The sequence below is a fragment of the Canis aureus genome, chromosome 2 (genome assembly GCF_053574225.1).
Source record: "Canis aureus isolate CA01 chromosome 2, VMU_Caureus_v.1.0, whole genome shotgun sequence".
Taxonomy (NCBI): Eukaryota; Metazoa; Chordata; class Mammalia; order Carnivora; family Canidae; genus Canis; species Canis aureus.
Window position 1 is genome coordinate 57421794 of NC_135612.1, and position 23413 is coordinate 57445206.

General features: G+C 50.5%; 1 protein-coding gene across 4 annotated transcripts; it reads right to left on the reverse strand.

Moving 5' to 3' along the window:
* Positions 1-13325: 13325 nt before the first annotated feature.
* Positions 13326-23114, reverse strand: CFAP161 (cilia and flagella associated protein 161). 4 transcript variants are annotated; one of them, XM_077874151.1, is made up of 7 exons: positions 22956-23114; positions 22073-22162; positions 21237-21469; positions 20196-20280; positions 16151-16309; positions 14279-14352; positions 13326-13718 (listed from the first exon to the last, which is right to left on the reverse strand). In XM_077874151.1, the coding sequence occupies exons 1-7, from the start codon at positions 23082-23084 to the stop codon at positions 13502-13504; spliced, it is 987 nt and encodes a 328-aa protein (XP_077730277.1). In that variant the 5' UTR covers positions 23085-23114; the 3' UTR covers positions 13326-13501. The 4 variants fall into 4 exon arrangements, with proteins under 4 accessions (XP_077730277.1, XP_077730286.1, XP_077730290.1 ...); XM_077874160.1 differs by having other exon boundaries at positions 22073-22254; positions 22956-23097; XM_077874164.1 differs by lacking the exon at positions 16151-16309.
* Between the last annotated feature and the right edge of the window lie 299 nt (positions 23115-23413).

Here is a 23413-nt window from a genome sequence, read left to right on the forward strand (position 1 = left end):
CTCTGACATGCATATCCCAAGGCAGCCAGGATGAGCACATGGACACCCTTCACCTCTTCGGCCTCATCTGAAGTGGGCTTGGGAAAGCATGTCTTTCCTCTACAGGGGCTGCAAACACGCCTTAGCCTGCTCGCTGCCTGTTGAATGGTTGGGGTCTCAGGGCAGCCACAGAGTTAATAGTCTCAAATAATCACAGGCTTCTTAAGGCAGGATCTTTCTTTTTTTTTTTTTTTTTTTTTTTGGCAGTACAACTCTCAAATTCAGTAGTCTGTTTCACATCCAGAAACCACACCCGTTGTTCTTCCAGGACTTGCTTCTCAGATGTGCTTTATTTCTTCATTTCATGCCCCTGAGCCTCTTCCTTCAATGTCAGAGCTGCGGCCTCCAGGCAACGGGTAGCAGTGGGTGTGACATTTACAGACCTTCTCCTATTTGCTCTGAGACATTCCAGCCAGGGGAAGACCTGAAATAGGTGTTAAAGACATGCCTTTCTTCTGAGTTCCACCCTGATTCCAACAGGGCGCCACGCCGGGCACCACACCCTCAGTCTGACATTTGCCTCTGGCCACCCCAGGTCCTCCTTAATCCAATTCAGAAAACTTGTCCCATTTTCTTTATTCCTTTTATTTCTCTTGGAAACTCATCAGTTCTTGATGCTCCTGCCTTCCTTGTCATACCTTTGTTAAACAGCCAGTGACCACCAGCCCACACCAGCGGACTGTGTTCCAACCTCTTCCCCTGGGGCTGCAAGCTCCATCACAAGGGACTAGCCTCATCAGTATTTTACCAGTGCACAACAGGGGCTGCTGGTTTCCTCGCTTCCGGTAGCCTGGCCAACGGGTCAGTACCATGTACTTCTGGGTTTTGTCACTGCAGCATCTTACTTCGATTACCAATTTCTAACTTAGGAAGAGCTAGGGTATTTCACAGTCCCAGGTTAACCCCAAAATTCAGGAGCTTAGGAGCACAGGTCACTCGCTCACATCAATTTTGACATGAGTCCCTGCGGTGTTCTATAGCATCTAAAATATATGTTAAAGAAACACACTGAAAATTAACAATACTTATTTTATGTTTTCCTCAATTTACTACATTGAGTGCTTATTACTTTGTGATCAGGAGAAAACAAATATTTATATCAACAGATAGTTTAGTTGCTTGGGAGATATGGTTATTGGCTTTTTTAAAGATTTTATTTTATTTTTTTATTTTAGAGAGGGGGAGGCAAAGGGAGAGAATCTCAAGCAGACTCCCTGCTTAGGTCAGAGCCCGACTCAACTCAGGGGCCCAATCCCATGACCCTGAGATCAGGACCTGAGCCAAAACCAAGAGTCGGATGCTTAATCAACTGGGCCACCCAGGTGCCCCAGGATTCGGTACTTAAGAAGTCAATTGACTTTATCCTTGGAAATCTATATTCTCTGTAGGTGCCTTTCGCAAAGCTCTTTGAGGATTCGGCATACTGTATAACCCTGGCTCCACTGGGTAAAGTCTTCCTCATTCCCAAAGCACCAGCGTGTCCTTCCCTCCTCTGTTCTGCGTCACTGATGTTTACACAATGCTGGCATTTGGATACGGTAGTAATGTTCTAAAAATATATTCGTGTGCTTTCCTCTTTTGGATTTTTGTTTCCATTCTGTTTCTAGGCAGCCTGAGGCGTGCACCTGTCTGGAGACGGGAGGAAAGGCAAGCGGTCAGGTGCCAGCAACGTAGGCAAAGCAAGTCATCCGGGACTCTGCGGTCTCCTGCCACACCCCAGTCCTGTAAGCCAGATTTTTGCTGTAAGAAAGGAATTTCCCAATGGTTTTTCACCCCCATTCCTCCCTGGCTTATCAGCAAGCACATTCAGATGCAAAATTTCTTAGTGTATTCCCTAATATAGAGAAACTACCTCTGACCTTGGAGGAGATGCAGTGGCCTCGGATGCTGCCCTGCGGGGAGAGGGGAATAGGAGCCGGGTCTTCTGGTCCTGAGGTCTTAGGGGAGGTGAGGAAAGTGCTTTTGACCAGTCCATGTCGGACTCCTCACAGGTCTGGCCATAGAGAAGTCACGACCCTCTCACCCCAGAGGGAAACCATACCATGGTGAACGGGAGCTGCCTCAGGACTGGGAAGGTGGCCCTCGTATTTGGCAGTGATGAGCTGCTTCCCCTTCCTTTGCACCGTGCACGTGATCAAGAAGTTCCAATGTCTTGGAAAGGATAAGCCGAAGTTGGCTGAGAGTTTGACTGGGGAGCTTGCCAGAGAGTTTCCTGCCTCCGCGACAAAGTAGCCTATACCCGAGGGCATCAGGACGGCCATGGCCATGTGGAGAACTAAGGTGACACTAGGTCAACCAGCGAGGACTGTGAAGTCCTGACCAGGCCAACAGAGAGGCTGGATCACTGATGGCTCCAGCCACACACTCCTGTCACCAGCATCCCTGGGATGTCGGGGGCGGGGAGCTGGTCACCAGCCCTTAGCAGTCACCGGTCCAGGGGACAGAGGATCCAGGTGTGTCGGGTAGGGCTCAGCGAGGATCTAGCAGGGCCATTCCCAATTCATGGACCAACTTTCTCCCTGCTGCCTGGCGCATCTGGTTACCCCATGCACCCCAAATGCCGTCTCAGGGTAGGGAAAGATAGTGGGGACAAACTTCAGAGATTGAACTTCTGACCTAAAGGAACTGTTTGAATGATTGCATTGGAATAAGATCTAGGGCTGGATTCTATCTAATTAGCCCCTTCATTGCCACCCCTTTATGGGAAGGTAGGACTTCATGAAGATAATCATGGTGACAACAGAATACAAGAATCCTCCAAATGATAAAACGGAGTAACTATTCCGACCCTGCCACAGTTTTACATATTCCACAAAACCATGAACTCTTCAGCCTCAGGTACCGTGCATCACTTATGAGAGCAGGGAGATCCTGGGAAAGGTTCACAAAGGCAGTTAAGTTCAGAATCCCTATGGATAGGAACCAAGATTAAAGGAAGGCATCAGGACAAGGCGAGAGTGATACAGAACAAGCTGTGTAGTCGGTGGATGGAAGGGTATGGAGCGAGGTACACGCAAGAGCATGGGGTGAGCAGCTGCATGAGGGGTCACCTGGAGTGAGCAAGAGCTCCCTTGTCTGTATGGTGCACATGCATGTGGTGAGGACCACATGTAGATCCAAAAGGGAGACGTCAGCCAAGTTACACCGACTGTCCCTTGTAATCCCCAACACCTGGGCCACAGCCAGGGGCTCGATGAATGAATGAGTAAATGAACAGATGCCTGGGTGGCTCAGTGGTTGAGCCCAGGGCGTGATCCTGGAGTCCCGGGATTGGCGTGATTGGAGTCCTCGGGCTCCCTGCATGGAGCCCGCTTCTCCCTCTGCCTGTGTCTCTGCCTCACTCTCTGTGTTTCTCATGAATAAATAAATAAAATCTTTAAAAAAAAATAGACCTCAGAATGAAACCGTTTGATCAGAACAGCTATTTTGCCCCAATTTTTCCAACCTGTGAACATCACCTAGTGGAGTTCCCATCACACTTCATTTTAAAGCGTCGTCTCTCGGACCATGCAGCCTTCTGCAGGAGAGGAAGTAGTACAAGCCATGGCAGTAGACTTTCCCGCCAGATCAACACCTTTCCACCCAAAGGTTTTCCTTGAAAATCCACTTCCTTTCAGAAAACTGGAGAATGGGAACCAGAAAGCTTGGGGGAATTGAGGAAGACTTGGCATTAAAGAGGAGGCAAAGACGGCATGACTGGAAGAGACCTCAGCTTTCTGAAGAGTGAGCCTTGCCCAGGAGCTTCAAATGAACCCTGAGCCAAGCAAGGAATGAAGACCAGCACCCGGAAGCTGCTCCTCCCAATATTTGAGCACACAGGGCCCTGAGGCAAAAGCATAGCTAAGCCTCAGATCCCGAGGTCAGCTCTTCAAGCTCTCTCAGTGGCTCATTTGAAACAAAGCGAAGAGAGGCAAAGCTGCCATTTGCAGCGCTGTTGTCACAGATTTAGGGCTGCTGGGCCAGGCCTAGGCTCCCTCTTCCCCCCCAACTAAGTGTGATGATCCATCAAACGCTGCAGAGGAGGTGGGGAGCCGATCTGGCCCTCACACCAGCCTCAGCAAAAGATCCCTCCAAGGTCCTCCTGCAAGCGTCCTGCTGGGTCAGCACACTCCGGAGAGCCCTCCCGGACCAGGCTGGGGCCTGGCCAAATGTGAAGGACTCATTCAGCCGCTCGACACACACATGCTGGGCTTTATTAGCTAACTGCCAGGCTCTTGGCTGCTTGTGAGGGACACTGCAGTGAGCAGCCCATCGTGGCCCCTCATCGGACCAGAGAGTTACCCTGGAGTCCATGGATTGGGGCGCTAGGCAAAGGAGGGGGCATTGTGAGGAAGGCACCTACCTGCCTTGACACTATAAGAGAGAGGTAACTGCATTGGGATAGGTCTGCACTCCCCAAACCTGATGGGACTCAAAGACTCCATCACTGGCCTAAGGGCCAGATGGGAACCAGGCTGGATGGGGGATTATTTAGAGGGCGTCCTGGAAGAGTAAGCAGACCCAGGTGGGAAGAACTCCAAAGAATGGGAGATGATCAGAGGCTGAGAGTAAGCCTCTGTTGGAGGGGGGACACATTTCCTTCAACAGGAGAGTCTAGGTTAGACCCAGGAGTGGGAGATACCCCAAAGCCTCAGCAAGACCCTCAAGACAGACTGTCACCTTGGCCATCTATCTGTCAAGACTGGGGAACCCAGAAGGAAGAGACTGTCCTGATTTCCCAAAACCCTATTCTCCCCCTAGGCTCCAACCCCACAGGTCAGACACCACCCTCGGTAGGATGGAAGAGAGAACCTACCAGGGCCTCCTGCCTGCAGGGAACCAGGCACAGAGGAGGAGGGGAGGCTCGCCTCTGCAGCTAGTCCTGGACTCAGTAGTACAAGGGAAAATCCCATTGCAGCTGCTGAGCAGTCTGGGTTCAGGTGTTCAGCAACGTAAAGTGGTTCAAAAGATACTTTCCCACCAAAGGGATAGCAGAGTATTCATCCAGGGGACGGGAAGAAACTAGCCCACAGGACAGGATAGAGGACGAGAGAAAGGCTCCATCCCTGGCTTGTTCAGGGCTAGGGCTACATGGGAACCCAGAGAGACAGGTATGAGGGATGGATTCCCAGAGAAGAGGGCCAAGAGAGGGAAGACGGGGGGCAGAACTGATGATGGGCCAACACTCCTAATTCTCCTTCCAGGGGCTTTTTCCCTTGTGGCACAGACTGTCACATCCCACCCACAATCCCTCTGTGTCCTGACTGCAAGCACCTGAGGCTTCCTCCCTGCCCATGTCATGCCAGGGGCCAGGAAAGCTGGATGGCGAGGAGGCCCAGGCCCAGGGGCCGCTTTTGTCAGTGGCAGGTGGCGGGTGTCTGAGGCTCACCCTGTCTTCTGATTCCTCAGGGAGATGGGGTCCCACTTGCCCCCTGTGTCCATCAGCTGCTGAATCAGGTATTCTTCCAGACTTCCTCCTTCCCTGCTTCACAGCATCCCCAATGCACCTACGTCAAATAAGCTGTGTGCGTTCACATCTGCATGGGGTCTATTTCCTGAGGAGCCCAGGCTAAGGACGCCCCACGCCCACGTCCACCCAGGGAAGGGAGGGCTCTAACACGGCCTGCTTTCTGCCCCCTGCCATCTCCCACAGGCCCCTCCTCGGTCCAGTGTCCCTGACACTTAGCCACATCCCTTCTGGGGAAGATGGGAAGGATGAGGAACTGAGAGACCTCTCCTGCCCCCTCCCGGCTCCCCCCAAGGAGATGAGCTCCCAGTTCAGGGGATCCCACCAGCCCCCCAGTGAGCCAGGCGGTGTCCTGGGGTAGCTGCTCACAGGCCCTGGCACTTCAGCGCAAGGGTGGTGCTGCTTCCTGCCCGTCTGTTTGGGAGCACATTCAGGAGACATGAGCAGATGTTTGGCAGATGTTCAACCTTGCTCACGTCAGCCAACAATAACACACAGCACAGAGACATTGCAGGGAGGGAGGAAGGGAGGAGGCTCTTGCCCAGCAGCTGGGGACAGCCATAGGAGACACCATGCCCACTCCCTCTGGGGGAGGACGGGGTGTCCCTGTGTGACTTGGAGCATGGAATGTAGGGTACAATGTTCTGGGGTGGAGACCTGGGTGGCTCAGCCTGCTGCACTCAGTTCCTAGGCAGAGCCCACAACCCCAGCTCCAGGCAGCCTGGCCACCCTATGGAGCCTGGAGAAGCTGCAAGGACGAGGGTTGCTAGGGTCTTTCAGAAAGGGCAGGCTTGGGACCCAACTGACTTCAGTATGGCCCATGGCCCTCATGGATACAAGGGGCGTCTCTAAGCTCTCTCCACTGCACTGGGCACAATCCCAGTCTTGCTGGCACAGGGCTCCAGAAAGCCCCTACTCATCAACAGAGCTGGTACCCAGGAGGACCCCACCCATCACCCATCTGGGCTTGCAGGATGCAGCAGGGTGACAGAGCTCCGGGGTGTACCGACACTGCCTGCAGGTGCTCAGAGCGCTGAGCCTTTTCAGGAGAGAGCTGCCTGTGGTCCCGCCATGGGCTCCCGGCAGCTCCCAGGCCTTCTGCATGGCTCCTGCTCCCCGCTGCCCTGGACTGGACAGCTCCCGAGCTCAGACGCTCCCCTCACGCCCTTCGTCCCACTCATTAAATCATGCCTGGCAGGTGCCCCGCCTCCCTCCCCACACGCGTATTTAAAGCAGGTCTGAAGGGAGAACTTGACTGCATACCCGCGGTCGCTCCCCACATGCACCGTCGTACGGATCCGTTTCCATTCTTACTTTTCAATTCCATCCAAAAAAATGCATTGGAAGCTTCCTGCCCGAGAGGCAGTACTGCTGGGTGATTAAGTGCTCTGGACCTGGATCCAGACTCCCCTACTGGGTTGTCGGACGTTAAATTAACCTTTCTGTGTCTCCACATCCTCGCCTGTCAAATTCAGGTAACGACGGTGCCCATCTCGCAGGCTGAGTGCGAGTGTTCACGTGGCTGCTCCGTGAAAGTGTGCTTCCACCAGCGTCGGGCACCCAGTGAGGGCCCCACACGTGGCAGCCGCGCCCCCGCTGATGTGCCGACATGGGGGACACGCTCGGAGTGAGTTTTCCTGCCCTGACGTCTTGCCATCCAGAGGCACAGGAGCTGCGGCACAGAAGGGCCGCTGGTGTGCAGGGCAGGGCAGCTCAGGCCCCCCTCCAGGCTCTGCTCCTCGTGCTGTAAATGAGGGACAGGAGCAGCTGACCCTGAGCTGTCTCCACGCCGAGGAGATGTGTGTATATGCGCAGCCTCCGTGTTTGAAGAGCTCGCAGCCACGCGGAGGACACAGATGCTAACGAGGCAGGATGCAGCGAGGCCGGGCAGCGCACCCGGTGGAAGAGATGCACACGAGATGCCCGAGGCCTAGCGATCCGCACTGTTGTACGGAGAGAATGCTGGACGGCAGCCTGAGTGCCTGGCACGTGTGGGCACAGCGAGCCCGTGAGACAGGTGATTTGGAGGCTCTTTACCCCAGGAACGGAGGGAGGCTGGAAGAGGTGTAGTGACTTCCACGGTCACACAGCTGGGTGGCGACCGGTGTCCCCTCGGAGCTATCTGGCCCTGGAGCCGGCCCACAACCATGATTCCCTCCTGCCTTTATCACTTGCCTTATCTCCTTGCATTTGACCTTCTCAGCAACACTAAGAGGAAGTCAATAACCCAGCAGAGGAAGCCGGGGCTTGGCACCAGAGCTCAATGAGGCTGGAAAGGAACTGTGAGGCCTCGGATCTGCCCAGACATCACACTGCCATCACTTAGGGAGGCCCAGAGTCCCCGGGCCTGGGTTCAGAGTCCAGTGTCCTGGGGCGAACTCCAGACTTGGGAGGGGATACCTGCCAAGAGTCCCAGAGGTGCTGTGCCCCTGCACGACCCCTCGGAATACAGAGGCCCCTTGCACCGCTGGGAAGGAAGTGAACTGATACCCCGACCACTGCACTTCTGTGGATTTTTTCCCACTCTTCAAATGAGCATTTTTAAAACTGGGAACTCCCTAGTGTTTTGAAATTTAGCTCAACGGTTGAGCAATTGCTGGGCATTGACTTGTTTGCGTTCTTCACATGGACACCTTGTGGCCACTCCGGAAAACTGCAAAAGCAAAGCTGCAGGACGGGGAGAGAGTCTCTCCCAGGACACCAGCAGCTGCAGACTCTCACCCCAGGGGGCTTCCCTCGGGAGCATGAGACCCACTTGCCCAGACCTGTTCTCCTCGGGCCACCCTGCCTCATCCTCCCTGCCACCTGGGCCATGGTCCTCCTCCAGTCAGGGTCCATCCCTCCACCTGTAAGAGGACGGGTGCTCCCTGGCTGCCTTCTAGTCAGAGGGAGAGAAGACGGCACCCCAGTCTTCATCTGAACATGCTCTGGGATGCTCAGTGGATACTCAAATCGCTTCTTTCGTAACTGCTATGTCAAGCCCTTCGCCCTGCTTTTCTGACAGGACGTTGTTGTTCCCTCTTGTACTTGAGGGTTTCTTCACATAGTAGTAACCACCTGTCTTCCCTGCAACGTGGTCTCCTCCTAGGAATGGAGCCAGCCTCTCCTTATGCCAAGTTTCCATCGTAATTGAATTTATGTCGAGTTATTAGCCAATCGGTGAATGATTCTAAATGGTCATTCTTACAAATAAGGCAGCTATTTCCCTTTTAAGAAGCTCCAGGTGACATCAAGAGATGTTGTGTGAAGTTGCCGACGGAGAAAACAACATTTCTACTATTTTCATAGCCTTTGGTGAAGAAGGGATAGTAGAAAAAAATGAAATCATCTGCTAAAAGCCATGGGAGTGCCGGGTCTGCTGTGCCCAGGTTCAGGCCTTCAGAGACTCTCCCCGACGTGATCGCAGACTCAGAAGTCACCTTTCCTCCCCCTGTACCTCTCCCGCCAAGGAAACCTTCCTTTCTCGTCCTCTCCCTCTCCCACCCAGCAGCGTGCTGTGTGGCTCCGGCCACCTGCTCAATGAAACAGGATCTTCCACACTCTGGCCTTTCCCTTTCCATGTCTTCTGCCCCCCTGACCATCTCCTACCCTGTGTTGCAGCCAAGGTCGGCTGCTGTCATCTTGCTAAATACCTCCTGCCTTTCCCCAGTTGGAGGCTTTGGCTTCTGCTGGGGGTTTCGTGCAGATTCCTGCTCTTGCTGTCTCTCACCAGCACGAGAAGCCACCCTTCATCTCGTCAGAAAGCATCATGTCCCCAGTGGAGGCCCTGAAGGTAGGAACACGTTGGCTCCCCCTGGATCCGCAAGGCCCAACTGGACACCTGGCAGAAGACAGTCAGGGAGCTCTGTCGGGTTCGACTCAGGTCGGCCGTGGATGGGGACAGAGTGGGGCCCAGTCCCAGCTTGGAGCCACATGTGTGACAGAGACAGATCACCTGTGGCTCAGACGCACACTCAGCTACACTCCCCTAGGAAGGCAGGGCGGGGGGTGGGGGGGTGGGGAGGAGCCCACATGCACCGCACCTGCTTCCATGCAACTGGGCGCAGCCAGTGCTGTTGCTCCACAGACAGTCCACTGATCCTCGGAAAGGTGACCTTCCCTCAGCCAGGGAAGCTAAAGGCACCACTCAATCCTGAAGTTGTATTTGCCACCGTGCACTTAGCTTGGATTTGGTGGGGCCAAGCGCCCCGCAGACGGCTGCACTGTGCCCAGGAACACGCTGTAGCTGGGATGCAGCTACATCTGCGGAAAACATCTTCCTCTCTGGGCCTGACACCACGGGGTACCGCCCCCCTGTGCAACCCCTCGCCCTCCTGTGTTCTGAATCTCAGCAAGGAGCTCCCTCTGCAGACCTGGGGCCCACCTTCTTGTCCTCTCGGCCTCCCAAGGTACAGAGTCATCCCGCTCATTCTCTCCCTCTGTCTCTCTCCCTCCCTCCACCCTTGATGTTTCTCTCATCCACCCCTCCTCTCCAGGCCTCCTGACACTGCCTCAGTGCAGTACCTCAGCTCTCTCCCCAGGACCCGTCGACCTCCCTGCTGCTTCCATAATAATCCCTCTAAAGCAAAATCATGCTGTTTCCTCCTCAAACTCTCACAAAGGCTGACCATCATCTTCCAGATAAAATTCAAATTCAATAATTTGATACACACAGCCAACAGTGATATTCAAAATGTTGGACAACCTGCCCAGCTTTTCCTGAATGTCACTGGGCATCAACCAAACCGAACAAACCCCAACCACAGAGTCCTGAATGTCCCCTGGCTGGGCCAGACCTTAACTCTCCAGTGGCTGGATTGTAGTGAGGGCAGGGGTCACTGCAGGGAGGTGCCAGGGCTGCCAGGGGCACCTTGGGGACTTGGGTCAGAAGCTAGTCTCCAAGCAGCTTGGAGATACGACAGTACTTTACCGGCCAGTACAGGCTTGCTAGGACTACTTGTTGAGCATCAGCTGTGTACACAGCCCACATGAACTGGGCCCTTGCCTAAGTCCCTGCCTCTGGGCACAGTCCCCACCCCCCCACCCCCACCCACTGTGCCTGGAATGCTCCTCTTTTCCATTCCTGCTGCCTTGGCATCTGGTCCCTGGGCATGAGTCATCTCCCTCTCCCTCTCCCCCAAGGGCCAGCCCGAGAAGTGCTCTCTGCACGCACAGGCTCGTGGTCTCCCCCTCCCCTCCCTCACTGCAGGGACCTGGTGTGAGTGCCCACCGTGTCCACAGCCCTGGTAAGAGAACCAGCACTCCGTGTGCGATCCACAGACACCTGTTCAGGTGAGCGAGTGAGGCCTGGAGCTGGGGGAGTCCACAGCCCACAACTCCGGACAAAACTGCACAACATCAGTGACTCCGGGGCAGTTTCTGTATGAAAACAAGCACACACAGCACCCAGCACACAGCCCTCCATGGTAAGTTTTGAGCAATAGCTAGACACACACACACACGTATATATATTTGCACTTATAAATTTTACTCAAGCCCATTAAACTATTATGTATATTTTAAAACTAACATTTTGAACGGTAGGAAACACACATTAATGTATTTTAAAAGATAAAATAATGATACACATAGAAGGCCTAAGCTTTTCTTTTCACATCTGTATGGGCCGGCTTGTGTGCCCCCCGCACTGGAGGCCACTACTGAGCTGCTGAGTGCCTTCCAGCCACTGTAACTACATCCAGAGCAACTTTGTCCTTAGGGCCGCTGTACACAAAATTCTAAGTTTCCAACAAAGCCCAAATCAGATGCTAAAAGCAGATTATTCATGTACCTGGTAGTTTCTTAAAAGCACATAGTGTATCCTCTAAAGAAAAAATATAAATAGAAGAAAGACCCCTTTATGGCATCCTCTATAGATGGGATATAAATCTCTAGAAGATCTAGGGTAGTGGGTCCCAATGGCAGATGTGCCCCAAGTGGACGCTGAGCAATGTCTGGAAACACCTTCAGCCGTCACAAGTGGAGAGGCTCTACTGTCATCCAATGGTTAGAGGCCAGGGATGCTGCCAAACATCTTATAACAGGACAGCCCCCCACCCCCCACTCTCACGAACAAAAAATTATCTGGATACAAAAAAGTTGCAAAAATAGTACAAAGAATTCCCACTTACCTCAATACAGCTAAACACTCCAAATGTTAAAGTGTTACATTTATTTTATCATCTCTTCTACATATGAATCTAACCTAAAGACCCTACTGAAGTTTCACCCACTGTTGCAACAATGTCCTTTGTTGCAAAACATTTGTTTTCTGGTCTAGGATCTCACATTTATTTCATGTGTATGTGTTTAACCTAGTTTTTAAAAATCTGAAACATCGAGTCCCCTGCTTCTCCCTCTGCCTGTGTCTCTGTCTCTCTTTCTCTCTGTGTCTCTCATGAATAAATAAAATCTTAAAAAATAAATGTTTAAAAAAAATAAAAATCTGAAACAGTTAAAAAAAAAAAAAATTATCTGGGCTCAAAACCTGAGAGCACCAGGTCCTCTACTCTGGTGTAGAGGAGGGTCTAGAAGACCTGACCTGCTCCTGCCCCATCCTGCTTGGTAGAAGCTGTGTGATCTTGAGCAGACCACTTAACTTGTACAAGCCTACTGCTACCCCTGTAAAAGGTGTTCACCTGTTCCTTTATTCACACAACAGGTATTTCTCAAGAAATGGGGACACCGAAATGAACCATATCTGGTCTAACCCTTGAGAAGAGTGAGATTCAACAAAGAGTTTTATGGTTTAGTAACATGCTTGACAGACCCAGGGAGCAGTCTGAAGTGATGGCACGAGGTAAGCGTGGGTCTGAACTCGGTAGTGCCAACTTCCCAGCTGCTGGGTGTCTTTCATTGATGCCAAGATGCACAGGGATGCCTTTTTCATGGTTTAATGTCTCTGGATTAAAACGACTGTGCTTTGTTGTCACATTCAACTGTTATTGTCACTAACCACAGTCATGCAAACCTGCTCAGTAGTCCTGGTACTGAATCGCTGTGCTGGTTCTCAAGATACCACCAATAAGTGGCTCAAGGCAGGAATCCCAATGCCGTCTGGAAGCTTTTCATGGACGCCTTTTACGGTAGGAGCTAGAATGCACCAGAATTGGTCCAAATGCTTGCAAATTGAACTGTTAAAGAACATCTCTCCCCAGCTGGAGCCCCAACTGACCTACTCCCAATCCTGATTTCGCCCTCAGGAGACACTTAGGCAAACCTAACTCCATTCACCTGCCAGTGATGCTCAGACCAGGCTGTACATTACAATAAAACAGCGAAATTTTGAAAATATTGTTACCTCCACCCCAAATCACTCCAATGAAAATCCCTGGAGCTGGGCTCAAGCATCCGTATCTTTTTAAAGCCCCACTGCAGAAACTCTGATTTCATGGTTTGGCATGCAGAGGGTCACTGGGCTCACTCCATGTTGTTCACCTGATTCGGAATGGTGGCCTGATTGAGACTCACTGAGGAAAGCCTTCCCTGGACGCCCCAAGGAACCCCTGCTCCTTCCTCCGCCTCCTATCGCAGTGGGTTTCCACCTTGGCTGCATTAAATCAGAATTTCTGGGCTGGGGCCCAGGCATCAGCAACTGCTAAAGTTCTCTGAGTAAATCCAATGCATGGCTGGGGACAGGAAACACCGCCCTAACTCCTGCAGCACTTGCTGGCAAAGGCCTCCTTAAAGCAGTGTCTCTTTAAACCACATCTACACCACCTGCAGCCTACCGTCTGCTTCTTGGCATAGGTCCCCATGAGACAGCCTCATGGCTCATCTTTACCTACAGGGCTGGGGGACTCTTCATCCCATTATAACACTTTACCTTATACCCCACAAAGAATGAATAGACAAGCAAATATGTGGAAGGGAAAAATATTTATTTTGTCAGGAACTTTCTGATCACATAGCTGCCATGGCAAATGCACCAGTTTCAAAGACTATTTTGTACTTGGAAAAAATCATTGCAAGATCGTGTGGCCAGTCAGGTAGAGGTCCTGACCGCCCCCGCTGACCGTTGAGCAGGTGCACCTGGGGTCATTGCACCCCTGGGTCCATGGCCTGCTCCAGGGCTTTGGTGGCCTGCTCCAGGGCTCGGCTGTCCTCCGCCGGTGGCTTAGGCAGGTCCAACATGGTGGACAAGTCTTTGCGGGGATTCCCAGTCACCAACATCCAATGGTTCCTTGGCTTTTCAACTCTATGTGAATCCAGATGTGTGTGAGCCGCCACTTCAGCTTCCTTTCCAAAATAGGTACTGGGGCAAGAAAGAATGGATACTGGTTGGAAACGGAGTAGTGGCTCTGGGTAAGGAACTCTGTCCACTCGTTCCTCCAAGCCCCTGCTCAGGGAGGGTGGGCTCTACAATACATGTCTGCCCAACGTTTGACCCTGCTTAGGCAATGATGAGGGGCACAGGGTCCCCTTAGCTAAGATCCTCTTGTTTGAGAGGGACTTGTGGACACAGGTAGGCTTTGTCACACCATCGAGTCCTTTGTGACAATACTTCATCAAAGGACTTGTGTCTGTGGCCACACTCCGAATTGAGTTTCTTGGGGGCACCTGGGAGGTTCGGTCAGTTAAGTGTCTGACTCTTGATTTTGGCTCAGGTCATGATCTCAGGGTCGTGAGATCGATCCCTGCATCAGGCTCTGCACCAGGCAGGGAGTCTACTTGAGATTCTCTCTCCCTCTCTCCCTCTGCCCTTCCCCTGCCAAAATAAATAAATGAATAAATAAAAATAAATTGAGCTTCCTTGCTAATAGGCACAGCCTACCCCCCTATTTGTGGCATTTTGCTGAACCCTGCAACACATACCTTAAGAATAGGTGCCGGTGGGCTGCCAGTCCCCGATTCGTGTGACAGTGATTGATGATAACTTTTGCATTTGCCTTTAAAGATGAAGAGAGTGTGTTATTTGCACTAAAGCCTCCAATTCCTAAAGGCAGAAATTTGGAAATATTCATTTAAATTAATTTTTAGAAAATAGAATAACCGAGAAGCCAAACCATAAAGGACAGATGACATACATCATTGCAGGTGCATATATGATGGAACATTCTAGAGCCACTCAGAGCCACACTGAAGAAGATCTCTCACAACATGAGATATAATCAATGGTGTTTTTAAGTGGAGAAGATAAGGATATCGCTGAGGTCCAATTTTGTTTAAAAAAATTAAATTAAGTAAAAAAAACATGCATGGAAAAAGAAATTATAAATACCAGTGGCTTTCTCTGGAAGGTGAAATTAGTGGTTAATTTCACATTACTTGTGCTTTTTAAATTTTTCCTTCAGTGAGCAGGTATTACATTTATAATCAGAAAAACAATATGTATTATTTCAAACTCCTGGCTCATGAAAGCTATAAGCTGTGTGAGGAAGAACGAAGCGGCCCATGGCCTCCAGGGACTGACGGGCACCCACTGCAAGGCCCCCATACTCCTGTGGGACCTATTCAGCGTCAGAGGATGCTCACGTCAGACCCGGCCACCCTGCAACCACAAAGGGTCAGAGCAAAACCGAGACCACTCTGTGATATCTTGTGAACACAGACTAAACATGAGCATTGTCCACGCCACGGAATGGCCAACATCCGTCCCTCCAGGGTCCGCCCTTCTGGGGTCAAGAAGCTGCTGCTTCTTGATTGAGGACAGCATGAACCTCGCTCTGGCCCGCCCTCTCCACAGCTAAGGGGTGCTGAGATGCCAGTCACAGAATCACCTCACTTCTGACGGCATCAGGAGCAGAGCCCCACTTTCTGGGAATCTCCCTAAATCCCCCAATCAAAGCCCAAATCCTAGGACACGTCCTCTGTACCACCCGCTTCCTGAGATGCGCCCCACGGATGCCTCCTGCCCTGCTGCAGCAAGCGGGAAAGCTGACTTACTCAACCCCAGGAGCACTTGGTGAACTCTGAGCACAGTAAGGTAGCCAGGACAGGTGTGAGGCTCTGAGTGTGCAGACAGCAGCCGTGTGCCAGGGAGGCCTGAGCTAGCAGGAGGCACAGATCTGGGCCCGGCCCACCGCTTTCCCATGAGCACAGCCACAACCATGACAACCAGGAGCACTTGCGAGCCACTGGGAGCCAGGCACTGTTCCAGTGAGCACAGCCACTGCACCGACCAAGCCTCATCAGCAGATACTATTCTCACCCCTGTTTCATGGCCACCTCTGCTGGCCAACCCTTCAGTCCTTGCTGAATTCCAAGCTCTCTCAGTGACTTCCAACGACCACTCACTCTGTGTGTGCTGGATGCGTCAGGAGCCAGAGCAAAGCCTCTGGCCCAGGGGACCCATGCCTGGCGCTCCAGCCTTGCGGGGCCCAAGCTCCGGGGGAAGTGCCCAACAACGAGAACAGGAAAGATGCTGCCCTGTAGGACCCAACGTTTCCCAGCACCTGCAGAAGTGAACTGCCTGGAAAAGAGCAGGATCACAATCCTTACAATCCAGATGGTGGTGTGTGTGTAAGGCTCCGTGGGTGAGTCTAACATCAGCTGGGATTGAGAAACAGCCGTGCAGGATGCTGCCCCAGGCTAGAGGTTCAAATGAAGTAGGGGTGGGGGGAAGAGAAAGTACACAGGGCCCAGACGGTGCAAGAGTGCTCAGAAGCCTCTCATTGCACACACAGGAGTAAATCACACCCATGGAAGAGCCCTGGGGTACCAGTGTCTCTCCCAGGCTGTGCTCACCGGAATGGGGTAGCCTTCATACTCCAGGCGTAGCTGGGGGTCGAGGAAGGCAGCCTGCCAGCAGTTCAGGTAGGAGACCTCATCTGTCAGGTACACCTCCTGAAGCCAAGACCTCTTTGACGACTTCAGCAGGGTCCTGTGGTCACTTGATAAATACAGCTGAGAATGGCAACACGTGAATGAGCAACACCACAGCGCTGCAAAAGCTGGGCAAGTAAACTACTACCTGGCTAGATGTCAGGTGCGTTCAAAAGCAGTTTTGGGGGCAGCCTGGGTGGCTCAGTGGTTTAGCGCTGCCTTCAGCCAGGGCCTGATCCTGGAGACCCGGGATCGAGTCCCACGTTGGGTTCCCTGCATGAAGCCTGCTTCTCCCTCTGCCTGTGTCTCTGCCTCTCTCTCTGTCTCTCTTGTGAATAAATAAATAAAATATTTTTTAAAAAAGCAATTTTGGAAAATCCCACTCTTGCCAATTATATGAGAACACTCGGTTTTCCTCCACCTGAGAAATGTCATCTCAGTACGCTGAGGCTGCCCACCTGCCCACGTCACCTCCATGGCTTCTCCTTCCTTTGGACACCAAACCCACTCTCTCCTCCTCAGCCCATCCCTGCTCTCCTCCTCTGTCATAGGGCTTAGGCCTGGACCACTAGTTTGCTTCTTTTTTTTTTTTTTTTTTTTTTTTTTTATGATAGTCACAGAGAGAGAGAGAGAGAGAGAGAGAGAGAGAGAGGCAGAGGGAGAAGCAGGCTCCATGCACCGGGAGCCCGACGTGGGATTCGATCCCGGGTCTCCAGGATCGCGCCCTGGGCCAAAGGCAGGCGCCAAACCGCTGCGCCACCCAGGGATCCCCACTAGTTTGCTTCTTAGAAATAGTGTTGCACAAAACTTGTTACATGAAGTGAAGTGTCCTTACAACCAATACCATCACAGCTGACATTCACTCTGAGCCCCTCAGGAGTCAATGTCCACACATGGGACTCATTTCGGCCGCTATCCAGGCACCTGGATTGAGCTGAGAGGGTCCCCATCCTGCAGAAAAGTCTGAAACATTAGTGGCTTGTTAGTTCTTGACTGATGGACTTTGATCCTCAATGCCGAGGCTGTTTCTGCCAATCTCGGTAAGTCTCACGTGCAAAGCTGTGCCAGGAGGTGTTCACCTGTTCACTGTGGGGAAGGTGGAAATGAGGCACTATCTTCGAGGCCTTTCCTGATGAGCAGGGGAGTGACAGAGGATGAGCCTGGGAAGCACCTGCGAGGGATGGCTGGCCACCAGGGGTGGAAGAGGTACAGGCAGGCATAGGTGAGGACACGTGCTTCCCAGGGGCTCAGGAGAAGCTCTGAGGAGGAGGCAGTGTGGTGGCTGTACCTGGTCAGGGAGGCCAGGGACATGTCACAGAGGGAAAAGCAGCATTGACCAACCTGAGCCCCTGAAGGGTCAATCTGGCAGTGTGCATCTACTGTGGTCTGAAATCAGGACAGACAAGAGAGGTCAAGCCAAGCGGCCCTGGACTGAGGTCCTGGCATTGCGGATGAAAAGCCAAGCCTACACACAGTATGAACGGAGAGCTGTGAGCTGGACATGGGCAGGGAAGTGGGATGGGCCCAAGACTCACCGGAGCTTGGCTCTCAGTGACTGGGGCAATGTTGATGCCACCTAGAGCAACAGGAAAACCAGGACTTCCATGGCAAAGAATATCTTCCTCAAACCACAAACTCTGCCTTCTTTTTTTTTTAAGATTTTATTTATTTATTCATAAGAGACACAGAGAGGGGCAGAGACAGAGAGGCAGAGGGAGAAGCAGGCTCCATGCAGGGAGCCCGACATGGGACTCGATCCCAGGTCTCCAGGATCACACCCTGGGCTGAAGGCAGGCACTAAACCGCTGAGCCACCCGGGCTGCCCCAAACTCTGTCTTCTTAATGTAAAGAAAAATAATAATGAATCAGGAAGAAATCTAGAAGTTCAGTATTACGAGATATCTTTTAATGAATGCCCCGGAAGCACTTGCTATTTCAAAGACAAGCAACAGAAATGAGAAAATTTGAGAGAAGATTGAATCATCATCCCTTGAAAAGGAAAGGACCGTCTACCCGGAAGTCATAAAACAATCAGCTGGAAAATCATTAGAAATAACAAGAGTAAGGGATTTCATCAAAGGTAAGTATGAATGTTGACAGGTTTCTTATAGTTTTGTTGCAACTATCGTAAGGGCCTCCCTACGGGAGCCCCCACAATAGAAGATACCAGGGGACCACCTTGATGAGATCAGCGTGAAATCTGTGGGAAGAAAACCACAACATTTTACAGAGAGAAAACAAAAAATAAATGAATAAATGGCAAGACACCTCAGAAGAAAAAGTGTTGTAAAGCACTAACAATGTGAATTTACATAATTTTCCAGGGCCAATCAAAATACTACATGATTTCTCCCCCCATGGGGGCAGAGGGACTTGTAGAAATAATTAACTGAGAGGTTAATTTTTAATACTATTCAGACAAAGAAGTGTAGGGAGAGAACTAGCCTGACAAGCCATCAAAATGTATCATTATATCATAAAGTAGAATTCTAGAATAAAAATATACAACTTGAAAAAATAAATAAATAACAATATACAACTTGAGTTGAAAGGGTTAAAATAGGAAGCTCAGAGACAGCATGTAGTCTGTACAGTGACTTAACGGATGGACGCTACGGGGGCATTGCGTGTCAGTGAGGAAGGGAATAATTATTCAAGAAATAACAAAAACGCAGCTAATTAGTTGTTTGTGGGGAAATCACATGTCTGCATAGAACCCTGTATCGAAATAAATCTCAAGCGGATGAAGACAAACTGGAGCAAAGTCAAACTTCAGACATCAAGAAGTCCATACAAGTTTTTCTTCTTATAGTATCTCTGGAGCAGACTTAATAGGGCTCCAAGCAATGGAAGGAATTACCAAGGAAAACACTGATACATTTTACTCAAAAAGATGTGAGAGCAACTGTGATTTAAAAGCCAAGCAGCCAAAAAAAATAAAAATAAAAATAATAAAAGCCAAGTAGCCAAAGGGAGGAAACATTACCAACAGAATGACAAGATGTTATAATCTATGGAAGAGCAGATACATAATCACAATCAGTACTCAGGCAAAGAACAGATGATTTACAGGAGACAAAGAAGATGGGAGAGTTAAGGACAGTATGTGCGGGGCGGTGGAGGGGGGGGGGGGGACCAGAAATGGTGTATCTCCATGCTGCAGGGCTTGAAACTTTCCCCGTATTTTAAATCTGTTCTGAGAGGGATGCCTGGGTGGCTCAGTGGTTGAGTGTCTGCCTTTGGCTCAGGGCATGATCCCCAGGGTCTTGGGATGGAAATCACATCCGGCTCCCTGTGGGAAGCCTGCTTCTCCCTCAGCCTCTGCCTCTCTCTCTCTCTGTCTTTCATGAATAAATAAATATTTTTAGAGGCCTGTTTGGATGATTGAGTATATATATATGAGTCAGTTAAGCATGTAGTAAGGTATAATAATCCCCATTTTATAGATGAGACTCAAAAAAGTTATATGACCTATCTGAAGTTCCACCCCATAGAGAGACATGTCAACTAGTTAGACCCAGATCTGGTTCTATTATATCTGCTAATCCTCAACAGAAAGACAAAGATCAAGTTTAAAAAATATATAATCAGATAATATACCCTGAGAACATTGGTGACATTGACAGCTGTCAGACGATGATTAATTAATCCAATCATTGACTTACAGGTGGAGGTGGCATACATTTTTGCTTTTTGTCAGCAGCATTTTAGGAAGAGTTTTCTCCCTTCCTCCTTAGCATCTAAAGGTATACTTTTGTCATTCAAAAAGTTAGAAGGAAAGAAGTGGCCCAACACTGCCAGTGAAGAGCTGTGGACTGAGGCTGAAGCAGCCAAAGGTGAAGCTCACGCCTGCTGCGTCCTCTGTCCGCTTCTGTGCCAAGCCACAAACACACATAGAAACAAAACACCTGGTCCCGAACCCACATGCAGGTGTGACCACCTGGTCACACCCACCGTGATGACTCACCATTTTGCCTTCAAATCCTCCTGTTATCGCAAGGCAGAAGTTCTGTCCATATCTAAGGACTTGACCCATGGCATTCCTGTCCTCACTGTCAGCGAAGGGTAAGTATCACGTCAACTCTCTGTATTAGAATCATTCTACATCCTAATTTTTTTTGCAGATGCAATTTTGTTTATAATCAATTTTCTTGATAATGTACATTCACACACCATAACTGATTAAGTAACTAAACATTTTCAAAATGGTCATTTCTTTGGGCCTTCGAATCCAGCTGGCACCCTGTCCCTGTGTCCCACCACAGCCAACGTGCTGTGCCTCACAAGAGGCATCCCCTCTTTGTGAGCACATCACGCTATCTGAACTGAGGAATTCTGGTCAGGTGCACGGACATCTTTAGAAGAGCCACAGTAACAAATGTGTGCACACCTAATACAGTCTTCCCTCTTAATCCTCCAGGACACAGAGATTGTGGTCAACTTTTAGTTGTCTTGACATAAATTATCAGTATTCAAAGGAGATCTCAAATTAAAGACTTAAAAGGCTGGCTATATCTTTTTCATAAAAACATTGTTAAGCAATACTTTTTCGTTATTATTATGTATCTGTTCTCTAAGGATCTAATTGCTTATTTGCCAGATCTCAAGTATCCCACGCATGATGCCACCTTGTACCAAACTATTTTTGTTATAAAAATAACAGTGACATTAAGAGCAACAAAAAAACTCAGATGAGCTCACGGCATCCCGAGATGTTATTACAAAAGCCCAGCTTCTAGGCACAATATGATTTTAATTACCTAGATCCAATACTTTTGAAGTAAGCATTTATAACTGAACACAAATGAGTAGTTATCTTGACATTTAAGGTGAAGGCAGGTAAAGGGCCCCAACAACAATCCTTAAGGGGAGACAGCAAGATGAGAAGCACAGAGTCTTATGACTTTCACCTCCAGGCAGCACTGCTCCAGTCGCAGGGCACCCTGAAGCTTTATGTGAAAATATATTTATGATTTAAAAAATGAGATGATAATTAAAGTATTTCTACCTCAAAATAATAAAAGTGTTTCTGCCAACTGGGATCTTGGTTTGAGCTGCGCTCAGGCCACAGGGCACCTCTAACTCATCACTCAGGTGGGCTTGAATTTCATCTGGGGTCATGCACAGGCTCAGGTCCCCGCCCAAAACCAGATGGGCTTCTGTCTCAGGGTAGTCGGAATTCACAAGCATCACTTTGTCGCCACAGTGAACGTACCCATCCTCAGATATGGAAAGCTGCATCTACAATTTAAATCGGAGTTTTTCAAACAAATGGTGCAAGTCCTTGACAGCCAACAGCCGGTGCTTTGGCCACTGCCTTGGGTGCAGAGGTCACTGCCCCAGGCACCTGCTTTCCTTCACTGTCGAGGACCCATTTCAACAGAGGTGAGATCATTTGGATGACTTGTAATAACTCACATTCCCCACGGACTTCATTTTCTTCCCTTTCCTGCTGCCTACACCCTCCCACTGTGCCAAAGCACAGTCCCCCCAAAATCCTAAATGAACTAAAAAAAAAGTTGATGAAAAACCACATGAGTTGACTCCACTTAATTTCTTCAAATGCACTGGAAATGTCTTAAGCCCCAGCTAAGGGGTATTATACATATTGCACTGATCCACCCACGTCTTAATTTGGAAAATGTGGGTAAACATAATTAAGAGCAGATTTCTCCTATGTTTCTAAAATCTTAGGAAATTTTAAACACTGTGGTTTTCAGATCTAAAGGAAAAAAAAACAGTATTTTCCAAATGATAATTCATTTACAAAACGTTTGCTTGCTTAACATACACTCACACTTGATTCGATAGGATTTTGAACACAGTGCTTGAATTTAAAATTACCGGTCTCAAAAGATTCTCTTTGAGTCGTCTATTTCTCTGAATGAGAAGCTGTCCCTTTTCTCTCTTCTCCAAAAAGTCCTTCATGAGCTCCTGATGAAAGAGAAAATGAGGGGAACCCAAAAGGTCAGCAGTAGTCCTGAATCTACAGACACTGGTAGCTTACAGGTCAGAAGCACATCACGCTGAAAAAGCAAAATTTTAGAAAAAGAAATGTGAGCATAATGGGAATGGTGGAAGTTGTTTTAGCATTATTTTAATATTTTTACTTCAGTGTAGGATACTTGAAAAAATGAGAAAGACACACAAAGAAAAAGAAACATCATGCTTGATGAGTCCACCCAGAGACAGTCATGAATAACATCTGGAGGCCACGGGGTCCCCAGCTGAGGTCTCCCCTGGTTGTGCGATAGTTGGCACTCAAAGTCCACCCCACCCCACAGTCCCAGCTGGATGGATTCCTGAAGGCCCAGGGCCGCCCTGTGTGAGTGTAATGGCAGGGAAAGGAACACCCCAGGGACACCACGGGGACACCTAGAGGGTGTGCGTGACCGGGTCCGGAGCGGGAGGGGGCGGTGCTTCCACACAGAGCGCGCCTCCTTCGCACCTGGACTGCAGCCTCTGAAACACATACACCTGTGAGGATGGAGGACACCTGGTGGGGCTCTGGACGGAAGGGGAGGCATGGGACCCCTAGAGGGAGGCCAAGGGACCCCTAGAAAGAGTCGCGGAGCGTGAGACCTGGGTTTGTGGGACAGCAGGTGAACTTCCTGGGGGCCGAGCCTTGGTGGGATGTCAGGGGTGTTGGGGGTCTGCTGGGTGAGAGAGGAGGCCCCGGCCGCCGGCCTTGGGGCGGGCCGGGGAGTCCCTGAGCAGTGCCGCGTACCTCCTCCAGGTAGATGTCCTCGTTCCAGTTGCCCAGCCGTACTCGCGGACTGTACAGGTTCTGCGCCATCCTGCGCTCCCGGGCCTGGCCTCCCTCCTGCACCTGCCCTGTTAGCGTGCTTGTCGCCATGACAACCGGTCCCCGGCGATTGGCCAGGTGTGAGGCCTGCTGGCCAACCAGCGGCGGCACAGGAGCCGCCCACTGGGCGGGGGCGGGGCTCTGGAGGGGACCGCGGAGGGGGGCGCTGGAGGGGCGGGGAAGGCGGGGAGCCGGGTGGAAGGGGCGGCACGCTCGCCTCCTGGAGTCCCTTCACCACGATTTCCTGGAGTTTAATTGCAAAGCAGGCGGGAGGACAAACTCTAGCCGGCAGACCTCATTATGCTAAAAATGTAAAACATTTTTCTTTCTTCTTTTTTTTTTAATCCAAACGAAAAGTGCCATATAAGTAAAGTATCCCT

Coding starts and splice junctions, on each gene's coding strand:
- CFAP161 (XM_077874151.1), bottom strand. CDS start 23,084: ATGGCGACAAGCACGCTAACAGGGCAGGTGCAGGAGGGAGGCCAGGCC. Junction 21,470..22,072: donor AAGAGAATCTTTTGAGACCG/GTAATTTTAAAT, acceptor TTTAAATTGTAG/ATGCAGCTTTCCATATCTGA. Junction 13,719..14,278: donor CACCGGCACCTATTCTTAAG/GTATGTGTTGCA, acceptor TTCTTGCCCCAG/TACCTATTTTGGAAAGGAAG.